Below are 26,229 nucleotides of genomic sequence, written 5' to 3'. Positions count from 1 at the left end.
GGGGTTGGAACTCGGTGGTCTTTAAGGTACCTTCCAACCCAGATCATTCTGTGATACCCTATGATACTTGAAGGATAAGGTTAGATTAGGCACATGAATCCAAACCAAAGTCCCTGCTCCAGTGGACCCTTATGATAAGCCTAGGAATTTCCAGAGATCCTTGAAATGAAACTATTAAACTGTCAAACAGCAGCATTTCGGACCCTGACACACCCAGACAAGTTCTTTCTATTTGTTTTGTTAATTTTTGTTCCTAAAGACAGGGAAAATTAAGCAAGGCAAGGTGAAGAACTTAATCTGATTGTGGAGCTTTGTGAAAACAAGCAAATTTTCTTCTTTAAGTTGTATTTACAAATATACTTGTGGTACATTGTCTGGAACTGCTGTCTCTTAAAAAATAAATATTTCGGAAGGGATGACACATTTTCTTTTTTCATGATTCCTCAGTGCTCACCAGAAAAAACTCTTCAATACCAATGAATGGTCAAAGGCCTTTTTAAAATATTAGGACATTTAAGTACACTGTTATGTTATAAATATGTTCTGTAACAGGTAATAAATGCAGCTCATTTTTTTTTCTGCTGGATTTAATATTTCTGGTGAAATTGGTGAGGAGTGCACTCAGCACATCCTGTTAGCTGAGTCAATTGAAATTGCACCTGTTCTTGGATGCAAGTCACAACAAATGCAACCCATAGACATTGTAAAGAAAAGGAGTTGTATGCACTTTTTCCAATTAACATCTGCCTTTTGGCACGTCATTAACCTATTTTCCCACAAAGAAACAGCTTCAATTGTATTATGCATCTGAAGCGTGCAAAAAGTCCCTGAGGGGGCACTCTGACAAAAAGCCATACTGTTCCTGGATTCAATGTGAACATACATATTCATTAATTGTTTGGGGCCAAGAGTACAGTATTTCTGATTTTTACAAGTCTTACAAGGTAAACAGGTTACATAAAACTATGTCCTTGGAAATATATTCACATCCCAGCTACCGTAGCTCAGTAGAAAACTCAAGAGTGATTTTGTGTTGTGATACGGCAACGAAAATAATTCAGCAAGACTGTGATCAGACTTTTCAGAAATTAAAAAAAAAAAAAAAAGTTTACCCTAAAGCAGCATATTTATTTATTTAAATAAATATAAATAAGTAATGGTAGGAAGTTGTATTCCTCTGACCCCTCATGCTGTTCAAACCATCTTAAAATGGTGAGGAGAATCTCTTCTACTACAACTCCTTCGGTCATAAGATTAGTTAAATCAAAATTTAGAACTACAGCTTAAGTCTCTCAACATAAAGGTAATGATAACAAAACAACTAATTATTACCTTACATGTGTAAAAGCAAAAAAGAACTACAAAGCCAAGGGAGTTGTTCAGATACATTTGCCTCCAGGAACTTGTTTTCCAAGCCCCTTAATGTTATAAAAATATGTCAGCAGTAGCAAAAAGTAAATACTGAAGAGTTTTGGAGAATGTAGTGATGTGGGTTTTTTAAAAAACAAACAAACAAAAAAACAACCAAAAACCCCTAAACCCAAACAAAAACAAACCCCAAAATTAAGCAAGCTCCAGACAATAAAGAAAAAACCAACAAACCTATAATATAGTTTGACTTTGGTCTATAAAGTCCAATGAATTATTGGCATGAACTGATGTCCCAGTCTGATTGCGCCCTGGTATTTGGAAACCTCTGTGTCCAGCTTAAAATAAAAAGTGCCTTAAGGTCCAGTTTGGCAACATTTAGCCATTTGGTGTCTGCCCCCACGGTGATAATTGGGAACCTCTAGACATTCTCCCAAAGCAAATGCATATTAAAAACAGAGAAAAGTACCTTTGCTGCCTCAACATCATGATTTATGTAATACCTAAAATAAAAATGCCATTAAAGTTCCACTAAATTTTGATGGCAATTTAAAATAAAATTTAAGACACAGTAGTAAGTGACAATATTTCTTTCGATGTGAAAGAGAGCTGTATTTTGAAATGTCTCCAGAAACCTGTACGATGGGTTTTTGAGCTATTGTGTAATGCTTTGACCCTTTGGGAATTTGAAGTTGGGTTCCTCCCAGCGACACCAACAGGAGAGGCTACTCCTGCTGTGACCTTCTCTCTCTCTTCCCCAGACTTGGGGAATCTACTGCAAGTCATTCAGACTTTGGTTGTGTTTTGTTTTTTAATAGGGAATGGAGGCAGTTTTGCAGTAGCTGGTCTGGATGCTGGAAGCAGTCTTTCTCCAACGAGGTTGCCCATTTACATTTCCTGTCAGAGGGTCAGCTTAGCTTGAGGACCACATCAGGTACACGGTTCAGCTGGTTTAGAACAAGTATAGATTTTCAGTACTTCCCTGGGGTCTACATATTTTCATAATAATTTAATGGCCTGAGCAACTATTTTTCATGTGGTGCAGAAGCAGAACTAAAACTAAAAAGTGGTCATTTTCCTCTAGCTCTGTCAGATAATTCAGATTAGTCAAGTCCCTAGTTATTTGCTAGAGCACAAGCTCTAAAGTAAATGCTTCTGAGAGTTCAACCAGCCTCCTCAGGTGATTTTAAAGGAAATTTTTCTATTCCACAGGCTTATTTGAAATTATAAGGATCAAGAGAATCAGATAACTAGCTTACAATGTTCCTTTAAAAAAAACACCACTGTAGATGGTTGTGGTTGTGTTTTAGGAGAGCTATCACATCTTGAGGAAAATACCTCAATCCTGTTCTCAGCTAACCATTGTCTCTAGTTATAGAGACATCCCAAGTGTCACGCATGTTGAGTTTCAGAATTAACAGACCTCCCGATAGAAAGACAAAACATCTCTTACTTTAGAAATGTTATGTTAGTTCAACGGTTCACAAAAAGCAGAGGAATAAACTGGATTAAGTAATAAATGCTCCAGATAATAGTGACTGAAAAGGAAGAAGGATTAGTGGTAGGATCTAAGGTGGAAAGGAAAATTTTATCAGAGATTTTATTAAAGAATACAGAAGGAAAAAATATTTCCAGATCTTGTTGATAAATAATGCTGAGAAGCTTAAAAGCAACAAAAATCTATAGTTTTGAAATATGTACATAGTCCATTCAGAGAAAACAATAAGCAAGGAAATTATTCTAATATCTACATGGTTTTGAGCCTTCTAATAGAGCCAGAAAAGTAAAATACTAGAAGAGTATATGCAAATGCATAAAGCAAAGTACATTTGACCTAGAAGTATTTACATAACTGTGTTATATAGCATTATTAGCAGTTGCATAATCAAAGGTCAGGCTGCTTACATTGGAATATGTAAGACTACCTACCCTGTTGCAAAAAAATCTGTGGCTGGGATGTTGCATAAAAATAGCTGAACCTAAAATTTTCATAAACTGCTTCTTCGCTATAAACAGCACTATTAAAGACTGAAAATACATAGTACTTAGTACAATTCAGAGTTCACCTAGCAAGTAAGATGCTGTCTGGCTATCTGAAGGGGATTACTTGGAGACAAAAAGAAAAGTTAATAATAAAAAAAATTGACTGTTTGTTGCCTTAGTTCAAACAACAATAGCATTTGCACAGTGAGCTTCTGAACTTAAGTTGAATTCTATTGATATGGATAAGGTTCAGCTTGGGCAATGGGCTTTATCTATATACAGTCAGTTGCAGAATTGGATTAAAATGCTCCCCCCGTTCCAAATGGCCTGGTTTTCTTGTCAATTGCAGAAATGGATTGTGAAGTTTTGATTGTGCATTTATAATAGGTGTTCTGCAATTGCCATTTTAAAATATAATAGGTGGACATAAAGAAGCACAGATGTTTTCTATTAAAAACAAGAATTACAATTGTCTTTTGGAGTCTTATTAAAAATAAAACCAAGATAAGCATACATCACAAGGTCTTTCCTGATTTATGGCTTCATTCCTAATGCATTAAGTGATGGGGAATATTCCTAGAATGCAAAGCTTGAGCACTTCTGGAAGTCCTTGAAGGATGAGGATCTTTTGCATTTATGATACAAATTTTGCATAATTTTGTGTTTGGTTCAAATGTGCTTTTCAGAAGTATGATGTTGATCTTTATTTTTCTAAATATGACAAATGGAAGCTGGTGGGGATGAGATAAGTGGCTGCATCAGTCTTGCAACTGACTTCACAGAGTTGTAACTATAGTTTCAAAGCTGAAGTGACTTCATTTTCGTAGTTTTTACACTACAACTTCTTGTAATGGGCCTTATTTAATTTAGGTGTTTGAGTAACAAACAAGCCTTAGCACAAAGAGCATTATTTTCACAACCCTTACCTGAGTTAGATCTGAGTTAGAAAACCCGCACAGAGCAATTCCATAATAATTGTTATTCACCTAAAAATAGGTAATTTGTTGCTTGGTTACATTCAAAGATCTTACTAGGTTCAAAGGAGAGCCCCATAATGTTCAATAGGAATGATTTTAGAAAATACTAGTTTTGGCTGGGCTATACTTTATTAAATAAATATCTGAACATATTTATATATATATATATACCAATGTTTAAAATGTTGTGCAATTTTTTCTTCAGTTTTTATTACACTGACTTGTTAGTAAAGAAGGACTATTTTTGTTTATAGCAAAATCTAATGTAGTAACATTTATTTCTTTGTGAATATATGAAACATATTCTCTAACACAATTAATTTTCATTTTCACCTTTTATTCTTCCTGCTTTCCCTGAAGTAACATTTTTTGCTGATTTTCTAAGCATTCTTTCAATTTGTCTTCAGTCAAAGTAAGACGTTGTTCCAGGATTGAAACAGTCTGCATGAAGAGGACAGTAATTTAAATTTAGGTTTATATTACACAATACTATAAAAGTGTGCAACCCAGTAACAAAAGAAAAATAACTTTAACTCAAAAAAAAATATCATAAATAATATCGTAAGATGGATTTCCTTAACTATTCCATCATTTAAAACTGGCTCTGTATCTATAGAGGTTGTCTAGAGGTTTAAAATTGTTTCACAAAACGCTTTCTCTAAGAGAGAAAAATGTATACATACCTATATAAATCACTCTGAAATATTAATGCAAAAGCTGTATTCATATTACAACAGAAAACCAGCCATCACTGAAGAACCCAAATGATGCCTTATTAAAACCCAAGAGAAACTTCTAAAGCATCCCCAAAGAAAGGTATTGAGAAAAAAAATGTACTATCAAAAGGCATTCTCCAAAAGATTAGCTTCATCAGAAAAGGTAGGTTTCTGGACACAGACCAGCAGTTACTTTTTAATCCAATTTACTACACAAATAATTTTCAACTGATGACTTGAATCAACACTCCCCCAAACTTATTTCTTGAGTTAACATATATATTACAAAAGAATGCAGGGAAAAAACCCTTAGCCATTCCCTTTTGATTTCATTTAATGGTAACATATTAGAGACAATACAGTATTATCTTAAAACAGACAAATGAAATCTGGACTACCAAAAAGAAATGGAAAGAAGTGACTCAGAGTCACTAGCTGAGACTACTATTTGTGCATTTTCACTGACACTAGGAATGATTCCACTGCTTAGATTCTTACCTAAGTCAGTACCTTGAATATTAAGTTTGAAAAGAGATTTAATGGTACATTGCCAGTTTACTTTGTTCATCCCCTGCTAAAGCATGATTGTTCAAGGTGAAATCTGATGATGTCTGCTAAATAACTGGCTTCTGGCAAATCTATGCTAGATCTCATTACTGAAAAATAAGGAATTTTCTCCTCCAGAGTTAAAAATACAACAGTAATATTTTTGATTAAGTGACAGGAAACTTTCACTTTAGCAAACACAATAGACATGACTGATATTTGCTGAAAGAAAAAAATGCAAGCCAGTCATCTGACTATAGAATTATGCAGAATAACACCATAGACTTTACTATTATGATTTCTGGACACAGTCCTTGGGGGTTTTTGCCCATTGACAGCATTACCATTTTCCACAGCAAATGTTATCTGTTAGTGCATACTTACAAGAGTTAAAACATCCAGCTGCTCCACAATGTGCTCCAAAGCATTACCCAGGGAGAGGGAGATGCCTGTTTGCTTGTCCACATCATGCAGAGCTGACTCGCTCTCATTCTCTGACTTCCTTTTTGGACTTGTTGCCAAGACTGAAGCAGGGTGATACTGCAGATCTTCATTGCTGACCTCATCCTTGAATACAGAAATAACATTGGAAGGTTCAGTTGCCTTTGTCTTAATTTAATTGGAGCCATACAAGAAGGCAGGCAGAGAAGTCTGGCTTTTATGTTGTTTGTTTTTTTTTTAAATCTCTATACACACGTATGTGCACACACAAGGGCCTTCACATGTGTTTCTCATAGCTGATACAATTCATAACACTTCAAGTAGTTCTGAACTAAGAGAGAATTTTAGCTGTAACAGACTAGGCAACAAGTGAAACCTCAGCAGTCTTTATGTGTATGTTTTAGGTACAAATAATTGAGGAAATACATGCTGCACTACTAGAACTTGAATTAAAGCTCAAGTAAATAACATTCTTGACTGAAATTTTCTTCAAAAAGATAACTATAGTTCATAAAGACATTCATTCACAGCAGTCATATGCATGAAAAGCACATATGTGACTAGATGATCACAAGGGTTCTTTCCAACTTCATTGTATGAAACCTTTGTTTAGGATGAATTGACTTCTTTCAGAAAAATAATTAAAAAAGGAGCAGTTTTTGGTTGTTTATTCAGTGGCATTACTTTTAGAGAAACTCATTCCTTCAGAAAAGAGGAGGAGAAAACAACAGAAAAGACCCAAACAACTCTTAAGAGAGAAATAACTTTGCTATATAAATGTAGCTGTAGGAGACCAGGATCTTCACAATCACTTCTGGTTTTATTTGTGCATTGAAGTTCTTAATGACACTTTTGAGTCACAAAAATGTTAAATCATCGCTAATTTATTAGGAGGTCCTTCATAACAACTTACCCCATTTATTAATGACTTCTTAGTCTTTCATCAAAAATTTCTTATCCCTCTAGATAACTTTAGGTTACTTTTACACTACAATAAACACAGGTTCTCAAGACCCATTATCTCTAATTAGAATTCCAATATCCACAACATTTACAAAATAAAACTTTTAAAAGGCTGCTAGTTAACTGTTTCTCTCAAGTTTATCAACAGCTGATTAAAATAGCCATTAGCTATGCAAAGGGGATCTTTTAGTCTTACCTGATGCATTTAAAATACAAAATATTTATAATGTATCTAAAATATATTTATGTTGTAAACCCAATGAGATTTTCAAAAGTCTTAAAATCATTGTCAGTCATCTAAAACCCAAATCTCCTAGGTCTCTAAAATTACCTTGTGGAATGTAAAGCACTAGACAGAACTAGTGGGAAACCTTTACAAGATTACCTGGGCATGTTGATGACTTTCTGCCAAGAATGGTTGACGTGTCAACCATACCTTTGAATCAGGTAGGATCAGAGAGTGATGGATGAAATATTCCTACTACAATTTCATGATTTTAAGTATAAATAATACAAAGCCACATCAAGATTATCAGGAACTTATACTGCGGCATTATCCACAATTCTCCTCCTGTGCCTTCAGTGCCATCCTGCACAATCCTGACCAACTAACATGCTCTGTTTGCTGAATTCACTGTTGCTGGTTCTCCAAAATCTTTTCTTCCTTTAGTGCTGTGGTTACTCTATCTACACCAATGAGACAGAAGTAAGCAACAGACAGATTGTATTCACCATGTCTCTAGAAGGCTTTTTTTTTTTACTAGCAAAGCACAAGGGCTAACCAAAAATTCCACACACATAATCAGTAGACGACCATGGGTCTAAGGAGGGGAATCACTGAAAGCAGTGATTGTAGTGGGGTAAAAGAGTTTCCTATGTGACGAAAAAGAAGGCAAAGAAGAAAGTCTCACCACCCTCTCTGGGTTTGCAGTTAAGTTCTGCAAGGACAAGTCTCAGCCCCCAGAAAAGAACCCCTGAAGTGCAGAATATGGGGTTGACAGGGACAGAAGAAGATATTAATGCATATACTTCAGACATTAAGCTACAAAATTGCATGGAACCTTCTGAGGGTTTGGTAGTACCATGATATTTGGTGATACGTCATTTTCATTAATTTCATTATGAGGAAAGAAACAGAGAAATAGACTAAAAGATACCACCAGTTCACTTTCAGCCCTCTTTTTTGTGCTTGGTGACTAATATATGGAAATGAATGATGCTCATCAAGTAATAAAGGTCTGATGCAATTAATATTGAATTCCAATTATTTGTATTGATACTGGGTTGTGTCAAAAAATAAAAGTGTGCTAGAAGACAAACTATATATTTCAAGCATTAATTACCCAAGGCTTTTATACAGAATGTCCCGATGATCACAACATTTACATTGGACTAAAGAGAACTAGCCTTCTCAGTCTAAGACTACTTAAACTTGTGGCTCATTTCCCAATGATTTATTAGCCAGGCTGTTAATTTTTAAAGGCATGAAACTATAGAAGAAAGGGTACTCTTTCCAGCCATGCAGTTTGAGTTTTGCCTTTGGTCAACAGAAAGCAGCTTTAGTTCAGTGGTTAAGATGCTCGGTCAGGAGCACGTAAGACCTGCTCCCATGAGACACTTTATATTTCATACTTAAGGGGATAAAACAAACAGAAACTCCACAGTAGAAAGGTTTTGAATACAGAACTTACCCATTCTTAACTAGCTGGTTTAATAACATCTTTACATCTGGTACTGTAGTACCATGAATTTCAATTTCTCCTCAATATGAAAAGTCTTGTGATGTTAACTTCAAAGTATTTCAAAGAATTGTACATTGTGAGGGAGTCACTTGTTAGCTAAAAATGAAATAGAATACAAATGGCTTGATTTTTGGACAAGGAAGGCAGAAGACAAATTTCCCATTAAATATTGTGCTTTAGCTCCTTGCCTTGAAGTGTTAGCAGGCCTCAAAGAAAGAATTCCTAATATCTCAGAACATTCTGGGGCTCACAGTGTATACCATTATCTCATGTACTTTTAGATGAGCATGAAGTATATAGGATTATTACATTTTAAGACTGTATCTTCCCTTTGCAGATTTTGTTATATGAGATATCATAAATTCAATTCCAGAAGTGCTCATATTAACTGTGTTATTTCTGATTTACCAATTTATATTTGAGGACCTTGGAAACAGAATTAATGGAAGCTTTTTGGCATGCTTACTAAGCCACATGATGGAGATAGTCTCAAATGCTAACAAAGAAAAGATGAAGCTCAATTTTGCAATCAGATGTTGAAGAAAAAAAATATTGCTGTACATTAAAGAATTCCTGCCTTATAACCAATCATACCATGAAGAAAACACCTGTATTTTACTACAGCGGGAGAGTCTGCTAAAATAAACCTCTTAGTGAAATTTCTCTAGAAAGGTGGTGAGATTACAGAAGCCTTGCTTCTTGTACATCTTGACTGCTCACCCAGAAGCTTCCGACCAGGATTAGCTAAATTTGTCAAGGAGGTAGAGGGCTCACTGGTTAAGTTGCAGCAAATTTCAGAAAAACTGAAGACAGGGTAGATGGGACACGTTGCAGGAAAGACAGATAAAAGTCAAGCATTATATATTCTGCATGGCAGCAGTAAACATGTGTGGTTATCAGATGCCTTATGAAACACAGGCAATTGATGAGGGAAGTTAAAAGTGTCAGAGAAAACCAGCCAGCTGGTGCAGGAACAGTTTGTGAAGATTATGCAGTTATTTGTAGACACCTCCACGCATCTTCTGAAAAGTTTGGCACCTTTTTTGATTTTAATCAGACCTGAGGAAGAGGTCTCAGAAGTAATGAAGTTCCTAAAAGCTTCAGAAAACCATTTGCCAGGGTTTCCCACCTGAGGCTAACGCAGCTCTACAAGTTCAGACCCCTCAGTCCCAAGAGGAATAAGGACCCAGGGTTAAACCGTGACAACATGAGAGTTCCAGCAGTGAGAGAAAGACTCAGGCTGGAACCTCTGTCTTCCCAGATAGCAATATTAATAAGTCCATTGGAAATAAACCTACCAGACTTTTTCTCATGTTAACAGAGCCACTTGTACTAATGTTTTGAGAAGTACATTAATTTTCTTGCCCTTTGAATGTTAGAAGTAATTAAATAACACAACCAAAACAGATGTAACTGTAAACTTCAACTATTACTCTCTGACTTGTCTTAAAGGCATACTGGCTTTGCAAGTTCAGTGTCCAACAGATAATCTATTAATTCTCAGATGCTTAAACATAGTAAAAATATATATAACATTCAGTGGCACTCATATTAAAATTTGCTGTCTGTGATTTGAAATATTTGGATTCAAAATTAATTTAATGGAGCAGGAGAGGAAAACAATCTAACGTTATTAGATATAGACAAGTTCTAAAAATAGTCTTCTCTAAGTCTTGCATTTCTCAGTTTCTTTTCAGAAAAGCCCCATGTATTTCAGACTGAATATAAAAGTAGAGATTTTCATTTAGGTTCCCACAAAGTGATTACAAATTTTGCAATTAAAACCAATGTAAATGGTTTCTTTCAACCCAAGGAGGAAAGCTGTCAATTTAGGTAAACAGAGCAATAGCTAAGCTACTAAAAATCTCACCAGACAGTTTTTCTTACAGTAAAATTGATCCAAAACTCAATGTATCAGACAAATGGGCCACAAAAAAATGCTTTGGAGCTCAGTAAATTGCCATCAACATTGCCAAGTCAGAGTACTGGAAAAATTTTCTTCTAATTTAGCAGGTTAAGCAGGAAATTGAGATTCTTCTGTTATGTACTCAAAGATGTATAGGGACAATGTGACACAAAATTGCTTATATAAATACAGCAAATGCCTCAACGTTTGTCAGAGCTGGATCAAAAAACTGAACTTTCAAATCAGTAAGAGAGAAATGAAATGAGAAAGCTTCAAATTTTCAGCTTATCAAAGTTCTACCAAAATTGTTGCTATTTTTACCATAATATAAAAATTTGTTGAGATTTTTTTAATGTTGTCAGGCATCAAGCATGCTGTAATATTCTTGAGGTGCTTGCCTTACATTTCAACCTTTCCTAGTGTCTAAACTTACAATCTCTTCCTGCTCAGTGAAGGGTTCAAAACTGCTGAAATCTAACAAAACACTCAAATGTCAAAACCTGTTATAAAGGGGTGACATTATTATCAGTCCTTTAATTTGGGATACCAGTCAGTTTATGTTCACCACTCTCATTCAGCATAATCTTTTTTATAATATCTTTTAAAAGAAACCCTTTCTACTCAACAGCCTGTTTTACATAAAGTCTTTCAAGAACTAGGTGTTTCCTTTCCTTCAAACTAGTCCACTTCCAAAATACTTTAAATACTTCCCGTTCATTAACAACAATTCTATGTCACCAGTGTAGTAAAAATGCCTCATAATTCAAAAAACCCAAAATATTCTGAAAGACTTCAGAGCTATAGCTTTTTTTGAGAGAACAGATTTGAACAAAGCAATCAATTTTAAATTGTTACTTTTGAGCAAAACTTAAAAGAAAATTAAAATGTATACAGTGTTTCTATTCACAACAAGCAATAAAATGGACTCACATTTGGGCAACTTCATGTAAGTTACAAATAAGCAAGAGAAGGAACAGATTTAATTAATCAATAGGAAGTTATTACCATGCCATTACCAAGCAGATGTTCAGTAGAAAACTAAATTTAGCTTATAAATGATGTCACAAACAGCAAACCATAATTCCTTAACTTTGTTTTCTGTCAAGCAAAAGAGCCAAAACTCTGTGGGCTGTACTTAATTCATGAAACATCCTTACACAAAACATTATCACCTCTGCTGATTCCCAAACATCTTCCCATGGAACATTCACAGATCACATGGATAGAAACAAACAGTTCACCCCAGTCTCCCTTCACTTCATGTTGTATAAGAATAGGATCTGAGTAAAATGCATCCATACATAAATATGCCTGAGGAGTTTTATTTATAGAGAAAAAAAATTCCCTTAAGAAAAAAGAAAAAAAAAAGCTTCTGTCACTGAACTGAAAATCATTAGTCTTCAATCTTCTAAGAGCTTTGAATTCAGAAACTATAGACAACAGCTTCCAAATGAGTATCTGGAAGATGCTAATTAAGATGGGGCTTATATGAAAAAGTGACATTGGATAAGCTTCCTAATGAATCACAAAAATTGGCATAGTCTTCTTCTTAAAAATAATCCTTTAAATATTGAACACATGGTACATTTGCCTATTAATACTAAAACATTTCTGATATTGTGATTAAAACATCTACAAACATCTACAAACAATTAGACATAAGTAGAGCATTAAGCTCAAACAGACCAAAGGGCAAAGGCTTAACAGTAGTCTCTCACCTTTTCAGACCTTGATTTCCTCTGTTTTTTGAAAGGTTATTTAAAATAATGGGAAGTTTCACAGGAGAAGTAACAGTACTATCATTATCACTGCTTTTTCCTCTATCTTGTGAATGTACCCTCAAAAGAAAATGGTTGTTTGTGGACATGCTGAAGTGAACCATTTGGGAGATATTTTATTTCGGTTTTTTTTTTTTTTTTTTCAAAGGCCATAATTAGTCACAGCTTCTACTACTTTGAAATTTTTTTTTTTCAGTCAATAAGCGATCGACATAAAACGGAGCCCTCCGGCCTATTAGGCTTCCAGGGAGTATGTTAAATCACAATCTGTTTTATCAGTTTCTACAGCAGAAAACTTCCCTGTAGTTTCAGCTGATGACAGCACTCTTCATTTCCTCTCCTCTCGCACGCACATGAATCAGCACAGCAAAATCCTGCCATGTGCCAAACCACAGTTTTCTGCCCCTTGCTATCTGATGAGGTAGCTCTGTTATAATTTATTTGCAAACTTTAATTGAAGCAATGCATTCAAGCAGCAAAACATATATCAACTATGCAGCACGTCTAAAACAACATTCTACAAAGCGTTTCTAGCTTGAGCAGACCTCTTTCAAAACAGCTCGTAACACAGAATCTCACACCTAATTCCAAGTCTTTCATGGCTTCTTAGGTATCTGTTTTCTCTAGCTCTTACAAGCACGTCCAAGCAAAAACCAAAAAATTGAAAGCACTCAGTCTAAGTGCACCTCATTCAGTCTTCCATGGAATTATTTGGTCTCCTCCTCTCTGGCACAGGTACTGGGCACTGAAGGTAACGCATCCTTCAGTTTAGAACCTGATTGTGAGTAGTGGTATCAGGATACAAACTCACAGCTTCAAACCAAGCCAAACTATCAGCCTGCATTCCTTGGCAGAACAGGCATTTTCACCTAAAATGGAATAACATTTTCTTGAAATTTGTCTTGAAAACAACCAATTGAGCCTGAAATTAACTGACCTTATAGAAATGATGAGGCCAGTACAGTACAATGAAAAGTAGTTGTTAAATTTGTGTCTGGGACTTTGTTGTTGTTTTGGTTTGGTTTTTTTCACTGCAAAATTAACTGAAATCCTGATGCACTTACAGCTATGGTCTGATTAAATGTTAAGTTTAGCATTGCTATGAAGGCATGGAATAAAAAGCTCTGCTCTTCACAGGTGCACCTTAAGATATCTCAGATAGTTTTATGTAAAGAAATTATACTATACTTTCAAAGTGTTCTTTCACACACATAATGAGAAACTGGTTACACGATTTTGTTATGTCAGCTTTTTCCCAGATTACTGCTTGTGGTCTGTGAAAACATTGTAAAACAGAACACATTCAATGCATTGAGTTTCTCACAATTCCACATGGACAGAATCTAGGACAGAACAAAACACCTTTCTCCTTATTCAATTAGTGTCATGAGAACATAGAAAAAGAAGAAAAAATAACCCTTGTTTTCTCCAAGAAACATAAAAATTAATTATATTTCCCCCCAAAAAAAACCTCACAGAAGTCCACAAATATTTGAGTGCATTCAGTCAGAAACAAATAAAATTTCTGAAATATTTATGTGAATTCTTAAATCAGCAGTAAAACCTAAGATATACCTAAATACAGATTTACTTGTATTTCAGTTTGTGCATTGGCATTACTTTCTAGCATCAGCAGTTCCCTGCACAGTCTAAGTCCAAGTCAGTAAAGGCATCTACAAAAATTGAATAGTTATGCTCTGTTTCCACTGGATTTAGATAAACCTAAATCTTAAAATTGAATACAGTACCTAAATACAGAAGCTATGCAGCTTCTGTGTAGGAAGAAAAGGAAGAAAAGAAGAAAAAACCCCAAACCACAGCACCTTCAAACATATTCTAATCAGACTATTATGCTTTAAGTACTTAGAGAAAACTGAGGATTTCCCCATAAAAATAAGCAATACTACTGAAAAATTAATAAACACAAAAATAAATATCACAAACATCCCACACAAATTGAACAGAAATCTTTAGAGATTCAGTTTCCAAAGGTGAGAATTTCTCTGTCAGGAAGCAAATTATAAATCTAACAGTTCAAGATGACCATATTCAAATACTTTCATAAATTACAAAAATAGTTTAGTGCACCTCAGGCACTAAAAATAACAACATATAACCTATGGAATAAAGCTTAAGGAAGATAAGTGACCTTCAGCTTCACCAAGAACTTTTGTAAAGTTTACCATGATGGGTAACATGAAACCACAGACACATTCCCACTAGTAGCAAATTTAGGCAAATAACTTTGTACTACATGTGTGTGCATCCACGGAAACATAGCTAAAACTGATGCTAAAGTTTCAAGTGATGACTTCATTTCACCCACACAGAGTCAAATAAATATTATATTACATACTCGAGTTGAACTTTTTCTCCATTCTAGGGCAGGGAAAAGCTGAAGGAGGGCAGAAGGAAACCTTGTAAGAGAAACTAGAAACAAAATGAAAGAGATACAACCTGGGCCTTAAACACATCCAGGGAGGGGACAGCCACAAATTCCCTGGGCAACCTGTTCCAGTCTCTAACCTAAATCTCCCCTCTTCAAGTTTGAAACTATTGCCCTTTTTTCTTTCGCTACACACGCAGGCAAAAAGCCCTACCCCAGCTTTCTTGGATATTTCTTCAGATATTGGAAAGTCACTATAAGGTCACTTCAGAGCTTCCTCTTCTCCAGGTTGAGCAACCCCAACTTCCTCAGCCTGGGCCCACAGGGGAGGTGCTCCAGCCCTCTGATCATTTTTGTGGCTCTCTTCTGGACATGCTCAAGGAACCTGATGCTCCATGAAACCCTGCAGAAAGCTGAGGAGAACTCCCTGTGCTCCAGTATGCACTGGCTGGGTTCTGCTGCCTGAGGAGCTGGGGAGGCTGCTGCACCCAAGCAGCAGTGCAGAGCTGCCCACGCTGCAGGGTTCCTCTTCATGCACATACACAAACTGCATTAGCAGAGCCCCCTGCTGTAGAAGGAGCACAAAAGACCTTTTTTCCCTCCCATATGTAAGTATATACTCATACATATCTACACACAAGCTCCTTCAAAGTTGTAGGCACAGCCAACAGATGCTGCTTTCTGTTGGCACAGCTGCACCTGAACCAATGTTTTTTGTCAGGATAACAGCGTCAGTGCTATGGTATGAATTTATTTTTTTCTTAATATTTCCTACCAACATGCAACAAAACGTTGTTGCATAAATGAGCCTAGCTTGCCTTCATTTATGAAGGTATCCACAGGGCAGGGTATCCACATGAAGATTTCAGAGAAATTTTGTTACTCAAGATCTGCCAGCTTTGATTTCCCCTTAGAGCAGGGATAACAACAGAAGGGTACACCACTTGACTGGGTGGCTACCAGCAATACCACTGGGTTTTTACTGTTACTCCTACTTCTACAGAGCAAACACCTTTCTCCAAATTATTTAGAAGAAAATATCAAGGAGTAAAAACCATTAGAAAATGGTTAGAAACCATTAGGAAATGCTATCCAGCACAGCAGGGCCCAAAGTTAAATCCAACAAGACCAGCACAATTGCTTGAAGACTTCACCAAAGAATGAGATGGTTCTACCAAGAAAGGAAAAAAACAAAAAAAAAAAAAAGGTAAATATTTCACAGCTTGGAAATGAAATCCCCCGAGAATAGCAAGGAAAAAATATTTTACTATGTAATACTGGAGCACTATTCCTCAGCAATTGACCAAAGCTTTTGTTAGTAAAATATTACAACTATAACTGATAATGAAGAGAGATTTCACAAGAATATCAAATACTAATGAGTGTCACAGAAAACTTCCAAAAGGATAAAATGAAGCTTCAAAATTTTCCTTAACAAGTCAAATTTATGTACTTTTGTTAGTTTTCATATAAATCCTGAAGAGAGACACAAAAGTCTACTCTGAGATATTTCAGTGCTTAGCATCAGTAATAGACTGAAGGGTTGGACAACCTGTCCAGTTTGTTCAGATGAAAATAATTCTCATTGCTGCTGAGCTTACTTCAGAGGTACAAAAAATTGCTTTAACAGCACTTGCATAACTTTGTAGTTAAGCCAGTTGAATTTTACAATTTACTGTCAAAGAAATCAAGTTAGGGAACTGCAGAAACCAAGAAATTTGAAAATTGTATTCCAATATCCAAGAAATGTTAAACTTGGAGTGGTCTGACATGCCTGTTATACTCTTGAAAAATAATTTATTTTAATTAGTGTTCTATTACAAACTTCTGTCAAAATATACACACTGTTCAGCATCAATTAAGATGGTACATGTGTTGGCACATAAGACTGCTCAGTAGATAGGTTCTGTTGGCTGTATTAAAAGATAAATCTTATTAAAAGATAAAAATTATAGTGAAAGCATTAAGGTTGCCAATAATAGCTTTATTTTTAAATGATTTATAATTTTCTCCCACTGTTGGAACCTTGAGAAAACGAAGATAAACACCTTCTCTGCTTTAAAAATATGTTCTGAAGTTGTGCCAGTTCATTAATATCAGGATTCAATTTAAAAATAAAAATTTTAAAAATCTCTGTGGTAAGCTGACAGAGTGGCTTTCATTGTTCAGGAAATTTGTTACCTACTAGGCTCTAAAGATTTATCTTCTCCCTATTTGACACTTGGTATTTGCATTTTAGCCAATTTCTGCCTACCTAAAGTGACAATAATTAGCAAACCATTGGAGGTGACTAATTGTCAGCATGGCAACAGGAATGAATTTGGATGGTCGGGGCAGGGGTCGGGGTAGGGATGGTGGCTGACTCAGTGAGTTACAATTCCAAGAATATTTGTTATTCTTAAGTTTCACAGGAACACACTATAGAAGTCTTAATCACCGAATCAGGTCTTCAGGTACAAGGAGCTGCATCTATACCTCTTATTTTGCAATCTCTTACTTTTGAAATTACAACATCTCCCATGAGGAATTTCTTTTATGACCATTTATTTATTTTTATTTTAAAAAGCACAGTATGGACAAAACTCAGTAGATCTAGCCAAGTAAAAGCATAAAGCCTTCCCACTTCTGTCTCAGCAGATGATCTTAATACCATAATGGTCACATCCACAATACTGTTGTCATTTGTTGAAACAAATATGGATAGATAAATCATAGAATCATAGAACTGGCTGGGTTGGAAGGGACCTCAGAGATCATCAAGTCCAACCCTTGATCCACTAAATATATAAACATATAAATATAACAAAAGTTATATATATAAATATATAAATAATTATGTAAATATATATAAATATAACAAAAGTAGTCAGCTAAAATTCAGGGGGTGCTCTCCACTTCTGCAAATGATGCAAGGAGGAAGCCCTCTTCTTCCTTAGTTCTTCATATGAGAATGCCTTATGGATTAAGATTCTGATTCATATTATTAGTGACATGACACAGCTGACTACTTTTCAGTCATCTTTTCCTCCCTGCCAAACGAAAAGAAGAGGGGAGGGTATCTACCACAAACTCCTGCCTCTCTTGGCAGCAAAATGCCAACAACTTGAGGAAGCTCTGCCTCGTGATTCTTATAGGATTCTTTTTCCATGGAGCTGCAGAGAGGCAGCTGGCAAACACTGCAAAAGGGAAGCAGCCTGGTGTAAGTGTCCACGAGAACTCATAACTGTGTTTCTGATCCAGTCACCGTCACACCTTAGTACTCTCTCTTGGTAGAAGAGAAAACTACACTTACAGTTTCCATCCTCTGTAGTGATGATTATGTGACCAAAAAAGCTGAGGTAATACTACACAGGTCTCAAGAAACAAGACCAACACTTCTTCATTCAGCAAGGTATGGTCCCACTTGCACAGAAGAGGTTCTGAAGAACAGGCTCACTGTGGTTTGGCACATCTCTCCATTTAATGTATATAAGTAGAAGATAATGTAATATGTGCTATTTTTAAAAATAGCAAATAGCATGTAGGACAGCAATAAAATACACAAACAAAGAAATATCTCTTTAGAATACAAGGATATCTATAAAAGGATATATATGTTTTTTCTATATGTGTGTATATATTTTCCACATGTACATAAACAAATACTTAAATAAAACACCTTAAAAACTCTTCTTACCTTGGAATAGAAAGAGACTATAGCTCTGTCACCTTTAACATGCAAAGCTTTAAAAAAGTGTGTGTGTGTCTGTATATTTGTAAAATAAATGGTAAAAACTAAATAAAAACTAAAAAAACCTAAATTTGAAGATAAATGTTAAATTCCATTGATCATGGTATATTATTTTATTCATACATTCAACCAGGTTTAAATACATGTTAAACAATGAACTTGTTTTCTGGAATTGCTCTTGAAATTCTTCTGCACACATTCCACAAAGAATTATATTTGCTGCTACATAACTAGCACTTGTGGTATGTTTGGGGTTCTTGTTTTGAACAACCAAACAAAAAACACTGATTAAAATTCGCATTCTCAGTGTGTCCAAAATGGGAAAAATATGACAACAGTTGTATATACTAATTAATTGTTTAATATGCTCACCTTCCTATTCATCTAGCATATAAAAGGTGTCTTGGAATTATTATTTGCATCAGTGATATCCAAATTAGAGTCATCATAGACTAAACCACTATATAATATGTCTTTATATAGTTCTATCTAATTTGGTATATTCTTGCATGAATGCTGGATCAAAGTTCTAATAAAAACCCCAAACAAAACAACTAACAAAAAATCTATATCATAAATCACTTCTTTTTGTGTAAAGGAACAAACCTTAAACACGACTAATCACACCAGCAGAAAACCAGAGAGTCAATATGTTCCAGAAGTAGGACTGAAAACCACAGTACATATTTACCTTGGAGCTGAAGTATCAAGGAAGAATTTGTTTTAATTAAAATTGAATAATTTGCTTATGCCACTATATCTCAATAAACGATCACATCTCTGTTCTGGAAATCTGATCTTCTGCTTAGACCAGGGCAAAAAGAAACCAGAAACTTTTATTTTATTCCTGCTTGCCATTTCTTTGATATTTTACTGAATAACAGAAGTTTTTTTAAGTTTCACCATGCATTCAAACTAAATCCCTCTTTCTTCATAATGATGACTAAGCTGCAGACTCGCGGCAAATTCTTTTTTTTTTTTTTTTTTTTTTTTTTTTTTGAAAAAAACTTCCTTTCTTGTTCTAATACTATAATCTTTTAAAACTTCCAGAAGGAAGTTTACTTTTATCATCATCGGCAGTTGGGTGGTAGAAAAAATTTATAGAACTGTGTGTTCATGCAAAGTACAAGAGGATATTAATTTCCCATACTCTAACAAAAAAGCATCATTGGTGCTCCCTGTCATCCATGTCCTTGCATTTTTAGGCAAATAATTTACAATGATAATAATAATGGACAGCATTATTAGTTTAATCTAGAGATCAATCATATTAATCATAGAATGGTTTGGGTTGGAAAGGACCTTAAAGATCATCTAGTTGCAATGTCCCTGCCACAGGCAGGGACGCCTCCCACTAGACCAGGTTGCTCAGAGCCCCCTCCATCCTGGCCTTAAAAACTTCAAGGGAGGGGCAGCCACAGCTTCTCAAGATACAATTGGCTTTCTGGGCTGCAAGTGCACATTGGCAACTCCTGTTGAGCTTCTCGTCAACCAACACACCGAAGACCTTCACTTCAGGACTGTTCTCAGTTCATTCTATGCCCAACCTATAATTATCCTTAGGATTGCTTTGACTCAAGTGCAGGACCTTCCACTTGGCCTTATTAAACTTCATGAAGTTGCCACAGGCCACCTCTCAAACCTGATAAGGTTCCTCTGGATAGCAAATTATTTGCCTAACACTCATGTGGAAGATACTCCTGCTAAGAGCAGCAGCTCTGATTTTGAAACGTGCTTGTGCTCCCTGAGCTTATGGCCACATGGCACTTGAAAGTAAAATGTATTTCTCTAAATACTTTCTTTGCGCCAGTTAAGAGTTAGACTAAGAGTACAACTGAATTGAAAGAAAATTGTGTAAAGGTAAAAACAATTTTTAAATAAAAAACTTCATTAATTACTATTCACTGCAGTGAATATAAGATATACAAGCATAACTCTGCTAAAAAGCATGTACTGTTACGACCTTTTTATTAATTTCATTTAAGGTTGTGTGCTTGCAATTGCATCAGGAGAGCTAAACAATGTGTAATCAATTGTAGAGTATCAGTTATGACAGGCAGGGGTCTGGCTGAGATGTGGAGATGCCACATGCAGTGGGATGGAGAAGAAGGCATGTCACTATTGTGTGTCACACTCCATACTTGAAAAGAAGTTAGAAAGACAATAATACCAAAAGCAGTTGGCACTGTAATTCCAGATCAACAGCTGGCATTCTAGTCCTAAATGCCAAGCTCCTGTTCAGGATTTAGAGCCTTCACAGATAAAATGTATTGTTGCTTTTTACAACTTGAAAAGGTGGACTAATACAAATAGCCATAATATAAAGTAGAAGTGATGAAACACAGTTGATTAGGATAATTGAAGGCTGAAGGCCTCAGCAAAAACTCAATAGCCATTAGTATTAAGGGCAATTGGAAAAATAAAAGAAAAAAAAGCGCCCACTTCCTTAAGGAAACAATGCTAAGATTATAATTTTTGCTCTCCCCCACATCTTGCTTAAGTTTTGAATTTATTGCAGATTTAAGAGGGTCTGATGAAGGAAGAGAGATTCTGAGAGTGAGCTGATTTCATGTAAGTTTCCTGAGAACAGACTGCCAGCTAAAAAGGAGCAATCAGTAAGCACTCCCACTGGGACAAAGGCTCTGGCAAAAGTTTACATGTAACTGGAGACCTGAGAATGCATGAGAGAAACACAACTTACAATTACTTCAAAGAAAGAGAAAAGCTTCAAACAAAAATTTACAGTCAACTATGAAACACAGATTTGCGGGAAGTTAGGCTACATTATTTCTATCACTCCAGGATTATTTGTATGTCACAAATATTAGGAACAAAAGTAGTCCTACCAATGACATACTTATTATCTAAATGTCTTAAAGAGCAATCCAGATTTTTTTAAGTGGTTAATGAAGTATCTTTATCTATCATCTTGGAAGATAATAAATGCTGTATTTCTGGCAAAATACCTTCTATTCCAACTGCAGCAAGACTGCTAAACAATTTATACCGTTTCTAAATATTTTTCAAACCTGGGTTACACAGTTTGAACTGGATGGTTTTGAAATAATTTGACAAGGAAGGTAATGATGTTGATTTTTAATATATCCTGGAATAATGGAGAAATACCAGGGGAATGGGGAAGCTGACATTCCGTCAGTAGTTAGAAAGGATAAACAGGATAACTGTGTGGCCACAGGTCACAGCTTGAGAACTGTGTCAGGAAGAAACACTGAAAAGTTGATATAAGGCATAGACAGTAAAAATTTAAGGCATAATGTCAAGCAAATAATACTATTTAAGAAATTAAAAAAATGGTCTATCAAAATGGAGGCCTCTCTAGTGAAATATTTAGTCAAACTGTTCCTTCTACAAGTACTTTTTTTTTTTCTGTTTTTTGTTTGTCTTTTGCTTTTTTGTTTTTTTTAAATCAATAACATGCAAGCTACAATTTCAATTAACACGTTTTAGGTTCTAATGCAGTATGAAGTCTAGCTAGTGCTTCTTAAAAAAAAAAAGTTAAATCAGAAGATTAGTACAGAACTATGCTGGTCTTGGTGATTGAAATCTGAAATCTGTTCTTGTTTTGGTTCTATGTAAAATGTCCAAGTGATCTGGAAGATCAAGAGATTAAGTTTACAGATGACACAAAAAGGTATACTGGAAAGTAGTAAAATAGGCAGGTTTAATTCTCAATCTGACTTCATTCAGCTGTCCAAATGCTCTTTATGTACATGTTAGGTCTCTTAGATGAATAAGCCCTAGAGCAACGCATTATAGCAAGCAGAGGCATTGAAAAGAATTACAATGGCATAACACGTAAGTGAATAGAATGATAAAACTTTGATTTGATAAGGATATTGAGTGAAGAATTACAGTAACTTCCTACATGCATTTATAACTAGCTGAAAGTACTGAGCAAGAGGTAGTATTGTACTGTTCCACTTCACTGGCAAAAATTGGAAGTATGGACACAAAAATCCTAAGAAATATGTGAGAAATGAAGTAACATCTTTCAGAATGAATCATGCCTTGGAAGAGTAATCTTTTCAGTAAAGAACATCTGATAATCATTTATCTCCGAATAGGTTAAGGATAAAGTAACTAATTCTCTTAAATCTCTCTGTCAAGAAAGGAGTCTTCATTTACAAATAAAAACACTGCAATAGCCAACTCAGAGTTGTATTGAAATGGTCCTGCTTCAGGTAACTGATGTGCAGTGAGGAACTGACACCCTGGCACTCCATACACTTGGCACCCCAGAGGAAAGCATCTGTCTATCCCTCCCTTCCTTGCACCAACCCAAGCTGGTACAACCAGTGCTATGAGGGAATACAAGAAAAAAATAAATAAAATAAAAACAAAGGAACAGAGGTACAAAAAAAAAAAAAACAAAAAAACCCAAAACAAAACAAAAACCACAACCAAAAACAAAAAAACAAACAAACAAAAAAAAAACAAAAAACCCACCACAAAAAACAAAACCAAAAAAAGGTTTCAGAACAATGATGCCACATGTCTCCACTTAGGGTGTCAGTCACACAGCTCCTACTTTCCCCACCCACCTCCAATACTATTTATTGCAAAATGCATATGGGCAATGAAATCCACTGTTCCTTTTCCAGAAGAACACCATAATCAGTATCCATGGACTGCTTCTCACTTGCTTTCCTCTGAGACCATATACATTCAGCTTTTACAGTGCTTCAAATTCGAGCATGAAGGATGGAGCTGCCTCCATTCAGCCTCTCTCAGTCACCTGCTCTTTAGGTTGCAGCCATACAGACAGAAGAAAGCAAGCTGAATCCTTTTAGACTGGAAAAATAACTGGCTACAACACACCTACTGCCTGAACAGAAGAAAAGCATTGCTACCACCTCCTGCACTCATATCTTTACATTGCACCTTAAGAAGATGCTCAGATGTGTCAGGCATGTAACATACCTGTGTTACACAGGTATAATATCTATATGTGCTATATAGCACAACCACATTGGGCACACAGCTCCATGGACATCAGCCAACCTCAGTTAGGTTACAGCCAGCACTAACAGCCCACTTAACTACCTCAATTTTTTTCTCATTTCCTTTGTGCTTCTATTAGTGTTTGGATAGCTGAGCAGATCAGGGAACTGAATTGGATGGGACTAATCAGACAAAACCAGTCATTAAGTTAAAATGATTGTGAAGTCATCCTTTAGCATTGTCCTACCTAATTTTTGACCCCAAAACTACTTTGGCGGAAGATACAAGCCAAAATTCTTTCAGACACTTTCTATATCAGACTTCTATCTGCAAAGGAATATTTTTGCCCTTACTGCTGCACTTTATTTGAAAAGTCTCCATCTCTCAGTCATCTTTTAAGCAACCTATGTATTTTTTTTATCTCAGTGCTTCCATTAACTCACACAAAGCAAGCAACTGGATCTCTTACAGCAAACTAGATAGTAAGGCAACAAAGGATTGCAAGGAGATTTTGTTGAATTAGAACAATTTATATATTTGGAAAACACAAACTTTTAGGCAGAAATGACCCTCTAGGTTCAGATATCACTGTAATCTAAGTGAGATTTAGAATTTGCTAGCACTTTTCCAAGTACTGTCCCTTAGGAAAAATAAGAACAAAATTAGACAGTATTGAAGTGTTTTGTAACAAACTTGCATTAACCATTTTGAATAGCATGTTGGTTATACATATATACATACATATATATTTATATATATATATATATAATTTTATATCCCAAGTTCTACTACACAACTGCAAGCATGCTGAGCTATACTTACACTCCAGTAGTATTTAGGAACAAAGAGTAATTCAAGGGCAGTATTTTACGTTTAGCATGTTTTCTAACATGCTTGATCTGTAAACTCAGCCTTATTATCCAACTTAAAATAAATAAAAAAAACCTTGCAACCTTCTCTAAAAGAGTCACACACTTTACCTAAACATTCCCTTGTCTCTCAGTCCCACAAAATGTGCAATCTCAAATTTATTAAAGTCCTGTGAATACTATAAAAGTGCAAAACTTAACTTGTGCTACTGCAGGAAAAAAATTAAAACTGGTGCCTACAGAGTAACAGAGCTACTGAATGCTAACTTCATTAACTTCCATTAGGCAAAATGACTCACAAATGGCATTTGGATCTGTAGTAAATCATCATCTAGGTCAGCAGGAAGCTCATTACAGACCGACAATCCAAGTGACAGAAACACTTTTCTACAAGTGCTATAGTAGTAATTTCCTGTGTGAAAGGCTTGCTGCTGTTCCTGCATTCCTCAGGGGACACTTCTTCTCAGAGGATGTTACTCTTCCCCAGGAAGAGGAAGGAACCAGTTGTTATTGGATGTGTGGGCTGATAGCTGTCGGGCATTTTCTGCATGCCACAGAATCAGCTGTGGGAACTGTGAAGACAGCTTAGGTTCCCAGCCAAAGCAGGGAAAAACACTGCTTGGGCAGACAAGGTCAGAGTGTACACGTACAGTATCTCAGGAAGTTGAAACAGAAATAATACCTGGAACTTCCATCCCTCAAGTTCCCCGAAATGTGCTGATTTGCTAAAGAAACAATATACAGTCGTGGAGCAGCTTGAAAAGCATTCTCAAGCATTGCACTGTTGCCATGAGCATAAGACCCTGCATAAAGTATTGCCAGTTCTAAAAGTAATCTACAGCAAGCCAGTTACCTTACAAAACAGTAGCAATAGTCCAGCAACAGCATCTGTTAATAGCAATATAATTAGGCAAACTGGCTTAAATATTGAAGCTTAATCTTTTACATGGAGGACTGGAAGCTGATGTAGATCCCCCTCTTGAGCTTCCTGTCTGACAGTAACTCAAGCTCCCTTCCTATGTGCTGTGACACTCTTATAGGGCAGGTCACCAGTAGCCAGTCTGTACCTCGTCCAGTATCAGAGAACTCAGTGTCACATCCTACTGGCTTTTTTCTTAGTGGTAGCACTAATATGTTTTCTTATTCTACAAACTGCTTATTTCCCAACTTGGTTAAAAAAAAAAAAAAAAATCAACCAACTAACCAAAAAACCCACACACAACCAGCCAACCAAAATAATAACCCACCAACTATTTGATATAAAAGGTATTAGACAGACAAATAAACAGTTTAGTCTCATAAGGTATATTTCCTTGGGAAAGCAGGCTAGAAATAGCATAGGAAATATATTCTTGCACTCTCTAGTGCTCAGATTCAGAACTCTGTCTCCAATGAAAACTTGACTTTCTCTTAAGTTCCAGTTCACTGAAAGAATATAATGAAGCCTATTAAGGAACATCAAGACATGTATTATTACCTAATTATGTAGCAACACAACACATTTCCTGTTCTCTCCTTGTAAACTAGCAGTTACATGCTGTGTTAGAATTGCATCACTGCAAAACACAAGGGCCATTTGGATCATATTCCTCTTTTATTACAAATGTTGAGTTCACCTTCATGTATCTGATCTTTAAGTGTTATTTGATGCTAGTGGCATTGAAGCATATTGCTTCTAAGATTAAGTACACAAATCTTTTTTAAACACGCCTGTGCCTCCACAGAGGCTAAAAATGCAAGTTTAGAAAAATCATCGTTCAATATGCCAAACAGGTCATCTCTTTGGCACTTGTGACAGAAGATGAGCCATTTTGTTCATACACAACATACCTTCTTTGGAAAACCCCTAGCTGGGAAACAGA

At 35.7% G+C, this 26,229-nt stretch overlaps 1 protein-coding gene across 4 annotated transcripts in view; it reads right to left on the bottom strand.

The window, feature by feature from the left end:
- Positions 1-4,435: 4,435 nt before the first annotated feature.
- The window catches only part of POC1B (POC1 centriolar protein B), a 55,378-nt gene continuing 33,584 nt past the window's right edge, over positions 4,436-26,229 (bottom strand). For 2 of the 4 annotated variants that reach the window (XM_071765624.1, XM_071765634.1), the window contains 2 exons: positions 5,975-6,157; positions 4,436-4,769 (listed from right to left, as the gene is read on the bottom strand). In XM_071765624.1, coding sequence (XP_071621725.1) covers positions 5,980-6,157 — 178 coding nt within the window. In that variant the 3' untranslated portion in view covers positions 4,436-4,769; positions 5,975-5,979. Of the gene's footprint in view, positions 4,770-5,974; positions 6,158-8,685; positions 8,833-26,229 lie in introns of those variants that run through there. The other 2 variants (XR_011730193.1, XM_071765643.1) reach the window with 2 other exon arrangements.

The sequence above is a fragment of the Heliangelus exortis genome, chromosome 1 (assembly GCF_036169615.1).
Source record: "Heliangelus exortis chromosome 1, bHelExo1.hap1, whole genome shotgun sequence".
NCBI lineage: Eukaryota > Metazoa > Chordata > Aves > Apodiformes > Trochilidae > Heliangelus > Heliangelus exortis.
Note: the sequence above shows the minus strand (reverse complement) of the source record. Positions and strands in the feature narration are given on the sequence as shown.